The 12,984-nt window shown below is 36.4% G+C and overlaps 1 protein-coding gene and 1 pseudogene across 1 annotated transcript; both read right to left on the bottom strand.

Annotated features, from left to right (window-relative positions):
* Window positions 1-1,433: 1,433 nt before the first annotated feature.
* Window positions 1,434-2,396, bottom strand: LOC144222987 (olfactory receptor 9K2-like). Its single transcript, XM_077753688.1, has one exon. It carries the CDS (start codon window positions 2,394-2,396, stop codon window positions 1,434-1,436), a length of 963 nt encoding a protein of 320 aa, XP_077609814.1.
* Window positions 2,397-12,020: 9,624 nt separating this feature from the next.
* On the bottom strand, window positions 12,021-12,689 carry LOC144222986 (glyceraldehyde-3-phosphate dehydrogenase pseudogene; annotated as a pseudogene).
* Window positions 12,690-12,984: the final 295 nt, after the last annotated feature.

Here is a 12,984-nt window from a genome sequence, read left to right as displayed (position 1 = left end):
ACTCTTACCAGTAAAACTATTATTACCCTTAAATTTCCTTCCTCATTTCATGAGGTAGCATTTCTTCACACAGATGCTCAAACATTAGAGTCATTATTCACTTCTAGGTCATTCTCATGTGATCAACCAGCAGTCAGTATTCAGCTTACTTTATCAACCATTTTAAAAGTCGTCTCTTTCTTCACTGTCCCTAATAAGACTCACTCCATTAAAGCCACCGTAAACTTCTTGGATGACCACACTTTCTGGGATTACCATATTCTCCCTGTATTTATCTTCCTCAAAACTACCAGTATGATTTTCATAAAATGCCAATTTGAATACAACACTGTCTTTCTAAAACTTCCCAAATGCTGGCCCCCTGTCTACAGAATAAAGGTCAGTTTCCTTGGCCTGACAGATAGGTCTGCATGATTTCCATGAATTTCCTTTTAAGTCTCATCTCTCACTCTTTGTCTTTGTGCATTACAAATCACTTATAAACCACATGAAGTTCACCATATAGTTATTTTCTCCATCTGCACAGAGACCTATTTATTTCATGTTGCTTAATGCTATTTGTGTTTAAAATGTGCTTAGGAAGTGTCTTTGGACCATTAGGACCACTCACCTTTAGAAGCTACACCTTCTTTGTATTTTCCATAAATGTCATTTTTACTGGGCTAACATATGGCAGTTTAGTTCTCTATACCTCTTTTCCCTTGATTTGATGGTAAGCTAAGCACTGACATTATTTATACATGGGGAATTTCATAGGACAAGAAGGCATCAAAATTCAATACTTATCAATGTGATGAGTTAATTCTCACTAAACCATATATAACAAATAATGAATTATCTTTATTCTTGGGTCAGTTTCATTACAGTTACCTTGTGAAAGGGAGGATTTATAAGAACAATTGATTTAAGCCAGAGAAACCATTAACTAAGTGTGTCAATCATTCAGCCCCTACAAGTTGAGAGTGATTCACATGTTACCTTTAGGACCCTGTACACTCTACAGAGTATCTGTTTCTCTCATTCAGCACTCAAAAAAAATTTTTCAGTAAATCTCATATTTAGTTCTTCTTATTATGTCAGATTTTGTTACATCTACTGTACGTTATATACATTATATAACATTTGCTACTGACTCAAAAGAGACAATACATTCCAACTTCATCCTTAGAGAGCCATCAGCAAACTTGAAATATATATCCCATAAATCAAATTATATGGCAATCATTGTCTTTACTCAAATGAAGATGAAGGACAGAGAAAGCCATTCCACCCAAAGTCAACAGCCAGGCAAAATGTAGTCCAAATGTGTCCTTCAGCTGTAAGCACATGGGATTCAAATAAATAGACTTTCTAAAATTAAATATTTCAAAATCATTGGGTACATTCATTGTGTCAATGCCTCTTCAGGTTGTCATAATGCCCCTGCCTTTCAGTTATGTCACTGTTAAGATAGAATTAAATAAAAGTATCTTTTTCCCCAGAATCTTTCTCAAAGCTTCTTTGACATCTTTGTTTCTCAGAGAGTAAATCAAAGGATTCAGCATAGGAGTAACTAGGGTGTAACATAGTGAGGCCACTTTGCTCAGCTCAGGAAATCTGTCAGGGATGAAATACATAAAAATCACAGCACCGTACAGCACACTCACGACTCCCAGGTGAGAGCTGCAAGTGGAGAACGCCTTCTTACGTCCCTCAGTGGATCTTATCTTTAGAACCGTGGACACAATATACATATAGGACACAATAATGACTATTATGGTAGGCAAAATAATAATGCTGCATAAGAAAAAAGAAATCACCTTAAGAAAATAGATATCAGAACAAGAAATCCTTTGAAGTGGACGGTAATCACAGTAAAAGTGGTCAATGGCTCGGGAAGCACAAAAGGATAAAGTAAATGTCACACTAGTCAAAAGAACTGAGCTAAAGCAGCCACAAAGATAAGAACCAGCCACCAACTGGGTGCAGAGACGCGCTGACATCTGGACAGAGTAGAGGAGTGGGTTGCAGATGGCGATGAAGCGGTCATAGGCCATGGCTGCCAGGAGAAACCCCTCGGCCACGATGAAGAGGGCAAAGAGGAAGAGCTGCGTCACACAGCCTGCAAAGGAGATGGACTTGCTCTCAGACCAGAAGTTGATCATAGCCTTGGGGGCAATGACAGACGAATAGAAGAGATCAATAAAGGACAGGTTGCCTAGGAAGAAATACATTGGTGTGTTCAGCCGGGGATCGGTCACGATAATGGTCATCATCCCAACATTCCCTAGAAGGATCATGGCATACACGAGCAGAAAGAGCAGGAAGAGTAGAATGTGGAGCTCTGGGCGGACCCTGAAGCCTACAAGGATGAAGTCGGTCACTTCAGAGTGATTGTTTGTCCCCCTGTCACTCATGGCACAAACCTGCTGAGAGGCACAAGGAAAAACAAACAAATGAAATCTGGGCTTTGTTTCTAGTGACACCAATACTTCCTAAATGTAAAACAAATTAGTTATATCTTAATTAAACATTGCATATAAAGCCATGTTGTGTCATGAAGAACCAAGAATTTGGATTAGATAATACTAGGTCCATGAGACTGTTATTCTGTTAATCAGCGAAAAAAGTTAATGGGTTATTGTATTCTAGATCATAATTTTGCTGAGTCTTTACCAAGAAAGTAACATAATATATTGGCCAATGCTAGTCACATTTTGAGTTCATATTCCTAATATATTTATCATTAAATAATTATCTTAACCTAAAATAAGAATGTAACCTAAAATACAAGAGCTACATGTAATCTGTATGACAGTGCCATAGCCATCATGATTGCCTATCAGTGTCTGAATCATTAAAAACAGTAAGAAATATATTTAGAAATATTTTTACCTTCCTTCGCCTCCATCTATTTGGTTTCCATTATTACTGTGCCATCTCTGAAAATAGAATAAAAAGTGATAAGCTATTGGTATGTTAAAATTAATAACATCAAAGCAATCACTAAGCTTAGATAGCATTTCTAAAGCTCTTTCCAAATCTCAGGTCAAGGATATTCTTCCCAAATAAATGCATTTTATTGCCTCATTGTATAGATTTTATTTCCTTTAGCAGTTGCGTAATTTAATATATTAATATTAACTTATCCATTTTCTTTGAAGCAGAGAGAGAAGCTGATAAGCATTCCAATCCTTACATGACAATAAATAACTTTTTATCAAAGCTGCCTCAACTCAAAGGCTCTCACTCTTTCGTCAGGGCAAACAGACTTCTTTCTTGTATTCTATGATGCCTTATATATCTTAAAATAAGGACAATGGGATAACCATGGATATTTGAGGAACATGACAACATTGGGTCTCCAGAGTCCATGATCACTTGGTAGATTACCAACAGTACTTACTTTACTTTTGATACCTTTCTTCAGGATGTTTCCACATTGAGGTTTCCTCATCTTCTGTGATGGACTCCACTGGGAGAGGCATAATCATAAAGTCAATTATGGAGACAGAAATGCAGGCTCAAGGGCTGTTGTCCATGAGGACTGCAGTAAACTCAGAAATAAGTAAATAATCTAACAATAGTCCAAATACAAGAAACCTTCCTTCTCTGGTTGTGTATATCCTTTGAGAACTTTCTCTGGACTTTATCTTCCTCACTGATAAGGAAAAACGTTCTGGTAATTACCATAGCATACACACCAGTAAACATAAGGAAACAGATTTAAACATTTGTGAAATCTGTTTAAGATGAATGAATATATTAAATTGTCATAAATTACACTTGCTATGCTTTAAAAAAAAGATAGAAATTAACTCCAAATAATGATTTACCTGTATTTCCTGATGTCGATGTATTTCATGATATGACAAATGCCCTGTAGGTCACAAAGATAAAGTTTTGCTAATTCTAAACTTTCTTATGTGTAAATACTAAATAGCTTGAAAATATAGTGGAAGAAATGATAATATTAAGAAATATTTTTAAAATCCTTAATAAGAATATGTACGAAAGATCATGATCTGTATTTAAAACTCCTCAATAATTATATGTGTCTAACGACTATAGTAATACCAGAGACATAATACTCTATTTAATGTAACTAATATGTATAGATGCCATTTCCCCCTGAATATTTCCAAAACTTAATTATAATCCTATTTTTAGAATATATCTTTTTTATTTAAAAATTATTTCTAGAATTATCTGGAATTTTTTAGTATGTAGATAGCATAATATGTGAGGCCAGAGCTTCTCCTTATTAAAACGCAATAATAGTAGGAGTTTTGTAAGTGTAGGAGAAGTAAACAATTTAAGTATTTTAAACAGGAAATTATTAGTTAAGGTGAATTGAGGCCTGTGAAACTTAGAAACACTGGAGGAACTTCTGGGTGACACTCTTATAATGACCCTAAGAGCAATATAGTAAAATTCACAAAGATAGGCTACCATTGAATATACAATTTAAAAAATGCACAACCTTAACTGTGGTACAGGGATCAGATACATGGAAGCAAAAAGATGTTACTGCTTCCTCATCCACTAAAATAACTTCACTAGGAAGTTGGGGACTCAACAATACTGCAGAAAATAGCTCACATGTACTCACAACTTTTCTAAGAAGAAATTTCCTTGATAGAAAATGTCAAAAGGACCAGAAAGTTGATCCCCAGGTCACTTTGCCCTTTCCAATTCTGAGTTTGTGTGGATCTCATTGATAGAGCAAAATCTGTGTCAAGAACCATAGTAGCAGGCAATATCTGAACTTTCCAACATCTCCAACTAGAAAGCACATGGGGTAGAGCTTGGCTATCCAATCTATAAAATGTACCAAAATCCAATTCCTTAGCAAAACAAACAAACAAACATACTAGTGTTCAAAATACTAAGACAGCTTACTGTTATTCACAATAGATAGGACATAAAGAAACCATCCAGATTCAACAATTGAAATCATCCAGTGTATGTTCTTTGATGGTAATCAGCTTAATAGAGAAGTCAATAATAATTAGATAATTAGTTGAGAAAAGTCTATGGGCATACTTCCTGGATCAAAAAGAAATCAAATTAAATTTTGACTAACTTTGAACCAAATAATACAGTTTGTTATGTCTAAACTTCTGCAATACAGAAAAGGAAGTTCTTAAATGATATATACAAAGCACTATAGGTAGATACTATAAGTAAGAAAAGCAGGAATCACTAGATTAATCTTCTATTTTAACATAGTGAAATAGAAAACAGCAAGTCAAAACAAACAAAAAAAAAAGAAAGTAAATAATACAGATAAAAAATTCACGAAAAAGAAAAAATAGGAAGAATTTAGGATATTCACATGGTTTAACCTTGTTTTTCTGCTGGCCAATCTAGTATTTTTAAGTTTTTAATTTTTTTCCAGTATAATTACAGTGTCTGGTGTACCATATAGTGATTCTTCAATTGTATACCTTATTCAATGCTTATCATGATAAGTGTACTCTCTAATCCCCTTCCTTTATTTCCCCCATCCCCCCAGTCACCTCCCCTCCTCCCCTCTGGTAATGATCAGTTTGTTCTCTATGTTTAAGAGTTGATTTGTTTGTTTTTCTCTGTCTCTGTCTCTCTCCTTTTTCCTTTGCTATTTAGTTTTGTTTCTTAAATTCCACATATAAGTGAAATCATATGATATTTGCATTTCTTTGACTGAGTTATCTCACTTAACATTATACTCTCTAGTCCCATCTATGTCATTGCAAATAGTAAGATTTTATTCTTTTTTATAGCTGAATAATATTCCATTGTATATTTAGACTACATCATCTTTTCCATTCATTTATTGATGGATATTTGAGTCACTTCCATAATTTGGGTATTAACAATAATGCTGCAATAGACGTAGGGATGTGTGTATCCCTTTGAATTAGTGTTTTTGTTTTTTGGGTAAATACTCAGTAGTGTGATTGCCAGATCATATGCTAGTTCTATTTTTACCTCTTTGAGGAAACTCCATATTGTTTTCCATAGTGGCTATAACAGTTTGCAGTCCCACCAGCAGTGCATGAAATTTCCTTCATGGAGAGCTACATCCTCACCCACGCCTGTTGTTTTTTGTGTTTGATTTTAGCCATTCTGACAGGTGTGAGGTGATCAAATGGCTTAACACTGATTCTCAGAAAGACTACTAAGATATACAAAACCCTAACCAATATAACAGTGGGAAAACAGCAACATTAAATCACAAGTATGAGGAATGAAAAGGGGATAGCACTACAGACAGATATTTAAAATATATATATACAGTTCATCCTTGAACAACGTGAACTTGAACTGCATGGGTCCACTTCAACACAGAATTTTTTCAATAAATACAGTACAGTGATGTAAATGTATTGTCTCTTCCTTATGATTTTTTAATAACATTTTCTTTTCTCTAGCTTACTTAATTGTAAGAAAATAGCATGTAACACATATAACACACAAAATATATATTAATCAACTGTTTATGTTATCAGTGAGTCTTCTGGTTGACAGCAAGCTATTAGCAGTTGCATTTTTAGGGAGTCAAGAGTTATATGCAGATTGTTGGCTACCTGGGAGTTCTGTTCCCAACCACTGCTCAGGGGTTCAACTATATAATAATCAATACTTTTACCAAAAAATTGATTTTTTAAATAAAAATTTATATAGATCAAGATGATGTATAAAGAAGAAACATAAATTTTAAAATATCTACTAAAGAAATTAACTGTTATTAATAATCTTCCCATGAAAAATGACTGTTTTGTAATTGGCTTCACTAGTGTTGGCTATTAATGTTTAGGAAAGAAACAAGACCATTCTTACAAAACCAAGAATCATCATAAAGGCAATATTTACTAGCAGTATTTATGAGTCTGTCATAATTCTCATTTAGAAACTAACATTAAAATGTATAGGTAAGTCTGTCTCATAAATTTTATTTCAAAACTTTTAAACAGAATATAAACAAATAAAATGTGTCAATATATAAAGGATAGTAAACTCTCACTGAAATATGTGTTTAACACTGCAAATGTATAAGTCATTTAATATTTTAAAAATAATGAATTTAAGAAGTTTCCACTTCTAGTCATGAAAGAACAACTCATACAAGGTTGGCCTTCTGTGACAAATAGCTAAATTCTGGAGAAAACATATGAACCAGCTATTTTCAGAGGCTGTCCAATAAGCAGTGAATGACTGTAATTCCTGAGAAACTGAAACAAACCAGGAGGAAAAGACTTTAAACTTAAATACATAGCAATAGAAACAAGCCAAACTTAAGACTGAGTTAAAAGGGGGAAAAAAAGGAAAAGAAAAGAACAGATGTTCAATGACAACTGAGAAAATATCACCGATGTAATTGGAAAAAAAGAGGCCAGAAAAGTAGCAGAAACTAGGTGAGCAAAAAATGTTTTCAAAGTCGATGTCAAATCTAAACACACAGATGCAAGAAAATGAGCAAAATCCCAAGCAGGATAAACAGAGAGAAAACCAAACAAAGCACGTGAGAATACAACTCTGAAGAGGAGTGAAAAAGAGACACTGTCAAGTCGCAAGAGGGGAAAAGAGAGACATGACGCACAAGCAAATAAAAGTTAAAGCACACACTTGGCGTCAGAAGCAATTCAAAACAGAGACAATGGAACAACATCTCGAAAGCGCCTACAGATAGGAGGAGGGGAGACCAAACCAACATCCACGTGCAGGACAAATGGGCTTCAGAACTGAAGGCAAAATAAGGAACTTTTAGGCTAAAGGAAAACTGAGAGAATGCGCCATGCCTAATTTGCACCATAAGAAATACCAAAGAAAGTTGTCCTCGTGAAAGAAAACGGTATCAGGATAAAGTGGGGAGGATCTCCAGGATCCTGCAGATCTGCTTTCACACCAACAGCAGAACTGAGGGTGTGTGAGGAGGGGGAATTTCTTTCTCTTTCAGTTGCTCCTCGGGGTTTTCTCTTGTTGGTTCCCACACAGGTGGGCACACCCCGCCCTGGTGATCACCCCGGAAGCAATTCCCAGGCTTCTGGGATCTTTTACGCCACTGCTTTTGTTGTCTTGACTTCATAGATGGAGGTACGACTGCCTGCTCTTGCCGATCTCTGCATTACTTCAAAATCCCCTCCTTTTGTCCCAACCCTTCAACTGTTTAGATTATTCTCTGTATAAAATGTTCTCCCAGTACCAGCAGGCTGTATTAACTGTATCTACTGTATCTACTGTATTAACAGTAGAGATAAGAAATGAGTTTCTTTTTTTTTTTTAAATTTTTTTTTTTAATGTTTTATTTATTTTTAGGAGAGAGAGAGAGAGACAGCGTGAGCAGGGGAGGGTCAGAGAGAGAGGGAGTCACAGGCTGAAACAGGCTCCAGGCTCTGAGCTGGCCGTCAGCACAGAGCCCGACGCGGGGCTCGAACCCACGAACTGCGAGATCATGACCCAAGCGAAAGTCGGACGCTTAACCGACTAAGCCACCCAGGCGCCCCAAGAAATGAGTTTCTAAAAGTAAGCTTTGCAGTCTACTCAAATGAGAAAAGGTAAACACTCCTCTGTGTAAATTATGAAAATTGATGAAATTAAAAAAAGAATCAAGTGTTTGTCATCCAAAAGTACGTTCAAAATTATATTGTTCAGTAAGTACAAGGTTAGTTCCCATGTCCTCTAGAGAGCTTTCCACCTTTCTTTTTTTATTTGCTCAATCTTTCTTTCTTACTTATTTATTTATTTTTAACTTACATCCATGTTAGTTAGCATATAGTGCAATATGGAGTAGATTCCAATATGTATAACACCCAGTCCTCATCACAAGTGACATCCTTAATGCCCCTTACCCATTTAGCCCATTCCCCCTCACAGCCTCTCCAGCAACCCTCAGTTTGTTGTCTGTATTTAAGAGTCTCACATGTTTTGTCCCCCTCCCTGTTTTTATATTATTTTTGCTTCCCTTCCCTTATGTTCATCTGTTTTGCATCTTAATTCCACATATGAGTAAGGTAGACTTCAGAGAGTGTCTTGGAAAGGACGACATATGACTCGCATATGCCTTAGCTTTCCCTTATTAGCAAATCTACATACTGTGTTTACCCGTCCATTGCCTCCTTCGCAGCAGGCGCTGCCTCCCTCATCCATGTCCAAAAACATGACTCTTGCAGGTAACTGTAAAAATGTGTCCAAGCCCGGTTCCTACGGTCAACGAACCCCTCAGCTCCAAAATATCACCAACAATAGTGTTTGTATTGGGACAATAGTTATGGGTCTAACTAGATACTAAGTAAGTGGATTTGTCTTTGGTTTCTTAATTTCCACTTGGTCAGATATATAAGTTAATGTAAAGAGCTCTACCATACACAGTCTCTAAGTAGAGACTTTTCTTTCCGGCTTGCTCATAGGTGAGACTCTGCGTGAGCACTCATCTATTTCTTACCTTTGTACTTTCCTAGAATGAGTTACATTGTTTTTTTCAAACAGATGTAACACAATACTACCATAAGGCGAAAAGGCACTGATTTTGTTTCATTATAGATTGTTTATTGGAACAAGTTGTAAAGAAATGAAGCTATACAAGTTTGCTTTTATGACTATACAAAGTACGCAGAAATGCAGCAATGAAAGTCAAGAATGTGGAAAAACAACATGCAAGTGTTAATTAAATGAATATGTATTATATGTGTGGTAGGTATAAGAGAAACTAAGTACGAAGACAGCAGAGAGAAGGGGGGAAATAAGAGGGTAAAGAAAAGTTCATCCTCTTGATTGACAAAAGCCTCCTGAAGAAGTAAACTCTAGCATTCTCATTGTCAGTAATATATGAAAATCCCTATAAATCTTTTCATGTTTTTATATATGTTGAAGGTCATGCTTTTAGAGGCTTTCAAAGATGTTTATGCCCATATTTAATGTTCACACTGTAATCATTCAAAAACACTTTTCTTTCTTAAGATTTTATTTAAATTCCAGTTTGTTAACATGCAGTGTAATATCAGTTTCAGGTGTACAATATAGTGACTCATCACTTCCATGCAACACTAGGTGCTCATCACAAGTGCCCTCCTTAATCCCCGTCACCTATTTTACCCGTCCTTCATCCACCTCCCCTCTGGTAATCAACAGTTTGTTTTCTTACAGTTAAGAGTCTGTTTGTTGATTTGCATCTTTCTCTGTTTTTCCCTTTGTTCATTTGTTTTGCTCTTAAATTCCACATATGAGTGACATCATTTGGTATTTGTCTTTCTCTGACTGACCCTAGCTCCATCCACGTTGTTACAAATGGCAAGATTTCGTTCTCTTTTAAGAATAAACAGTATTCCACTGTGTGTGTGTGTGTGTGTGTATGTGTGTGTTTGTGTGTGTGTGTGTGTGCCACATCTTCTTTACCCATCCATCAATTGATGGACATTTGGGCTCTTTCCATAACTTGGCTATTATAGATGATGGTGCTATAAACATTGGAGTGCATGCATCCCTTTGAACTAATAAAAGATAGTTTTCCTTTTTTTATACATGTAACAATAGGAAAAGTTACATGTATGTAATTATCACACAAAACACTACTGTGCCATAAAGTATTTTAAAATAGCTTGAGAGTTACTATTACATTATTGTTTAGTGGTTATAGAAAACATAAATAGTCACTTATTTTCACTGGTAAATTAACATCCTGAAAGTTAATTTTGATAGACAAAGTTAAATGAGGAGAGAGGAAGAGATGGATAGAAAGGCTGGGGAGAAAATGCCTAAAAGTGCAAAAACAATACTGAGTTTTGCTGTGAATGAGAATTTAGGTTGGATACACAACTGAAATGAACTGCCATTTGAAATATCAGAAAACATTGAAGAAAGCATGGTCTGCTTTTCCCCTTTATGTAACCAAACATATTCTGTAGAATTCCACATGAAAAAAGTTAATATTAGAAACTATGTTTTAGCTAGAAACATGACTAGATCTTATAGCATATTCAATCATTTAATATTTCTTGCTTTTGTTTTTACTAAGGAAATTATAAAAAGTCATTTAAGATGTTATCTTAAGTAATTCACTGATTTCACAGTTGAGTGCTCTATTGATTTGTTGCATTTTTAATGAGGGGTGAGTACTCTGTGTTGAGAGTAATATGCAATCAGAATAAGGCAAAACTTTATATCATTAACTTTGTTACTAGAGTCCACAACGCTACTAGACTATGTGTTTAGCAACTGAATGAATGAATGAATGAATGAATGAATGAATGAGTAAATGTGGGGTTGGAAGGCTGTTGGTGCTGGCAAGAGCAAAAATAAACCATATTTAGTACCATTTCTTTCTCTCCAGTTTCCTAAGGTGGGGTTCTCGCTGCTATTTTCCTTTTTAGTTTTCATTTCCCAGAATTAATAGATCCACAATGGTGTTTCTGTCTTTTATGGTTTCAACTGACATTGCACCAATAAATTTTCCAAAGTTTCCTAGACATAGACATGACTAGTTATACACATATGTATTGATCAATTTTTACATATTTATCTATAAGTATACACATATAATATATATAAATTCATAGGCACACATATCTGTGTGTGTGTATAGATACCAAACATTTTAAAACAAATTAAATCTTATATAAAGATTTGAGAGCAGCATCTGTACATGCACATGTATTTTTCTGGCTGGGTACCGTATACTTTATTGATGGTACATGACAGAATGGGGACCCTGAGCCCCTCTTCTTCTTCAGAGGATCTGGAATAGAAACTGTAGAGTCAGAAGATTCTTAGTGTGTTGAGGGATGAGTTCAGGCAAGGACTCTCCAGCAACTGAGAGCCTCTCTTTTTCTTATGTGGTCAGTGGGGCTGGTGGCCCAGGGTACTTTTACTCCTTGGAGGCCATGTGGACTGTAAGGTCCACTACCCTGTTACTATAGCCAAATTCATTGTGGTAACAGGAAATGAGCTTGGCAAATTGGTCATTGAGGGAAATGCCAGCCCCTGCATCAAAAATGGAAGAGTGGGTGTCATTGTTAGAGTCACAGGAGACAACCTGGCTTTCAGTGTAGCCCAGAATTTCCTCAAGGGTGCCCTCTGATGCCCACTGCACCACATTTTGATGTCCTTTTGGCAACTTTCTCCAGGCAGCAGTTTAGATTCACACCTGACACTTTGAGGGTGGGGACATGAAAGGTCATGTCTGTGAGCTTCCCATTCAGCTCAGGAATGACCTCGTCCACACCAGTAAAAGCAGGGATGATGTTTTGGACAGCTCCTCAGTCACCACACAACAGCTTTCCAGAAAAGCCATCCACGGTTTCTGGGTGGCAGTGATGGCATGCACATAGTCCCTCTGTAATGCCAAAGTTGTCATGAATGACCTTAACCAGAGGCCAAATAGTTAGTGGTGCAGAGGGTATTGCTGGCAATCTTGAGAGAGTTGCCATACTTCTCATGGTTCACACCCCTCACAAACACGTGGGCATCAGGAGAAGAGACAGAGATGATGACCTCCTCGGCTCCATTGTTCCGATGAGCCCAGTTTTCTCCATGGTGGCGAAGAGATTTCAGCACCAGCATCACCCCATTTGACGTCGACAGGATCTTGTTCCTTAAGGATGGAGACGGGCTTCCCATTGATGACAAGTGATTGTTCTCAGTGTTGACTGTGCCATTGAATTTGTTATGGATTTGGAATCATACTGAGACTTGTAGAGCATGTCGTTGAGGTTAATGAAGGTGTCACTCATGGTGACAAAATCCACTTTGCCAGAGTTAAAAGCCCTGGTGACCAGGCATCGAATATGGCTAAATCTTTTTACTCAAACCTTCACCATCATGTCTCTGGGACCTGACAGGCACTACACAAGAAGATGCGGTTGTCTGTCAAATAAGGAGGAACAGAGAGACAGTGGATGCATGTATTTTTTAGATGAAATAAAGATTTTAATACAATAGATCTTTAGCTTCTAAATAAGGACAAATACTGCTCATCTGTATATGCTGTGAGTCAGACATTGGCCTGATCATAGTAGTCACAAAATT

The sequence above is a fragment of the Crocuta crocuta genome, unplaced genomic scaffold (genome assembly GCF_008692635.1).
Source record: "Crocuta crocuta isolate KB4526 unplaced genomic scaffold, BGI_CrCroc_1.0 scaffold30, whole genome shotgun sequence".
NCBI classification, from domain to species: Eukaryota; Metazoa; Chordata; class Mammalia; order Carnivora; family Hyaenidae; genus Crocuta; species Crocuta crocuta.
The sequence above is the reverse complement of the archived record's forward strand: the minus strand, read 5'-3'. Positions and strand labels throughout refer to the sequence as shown.

Bases quoted from the DNA above. Each gene is read 5' to 3' on its own strand.
- LOC144222987 (XM_077753688.1), bottom strand. From the start codon at position 2,396: ATGAGTGACAGGGGGACAAACAATCACTCTGAAGTGACCGACTTCATC.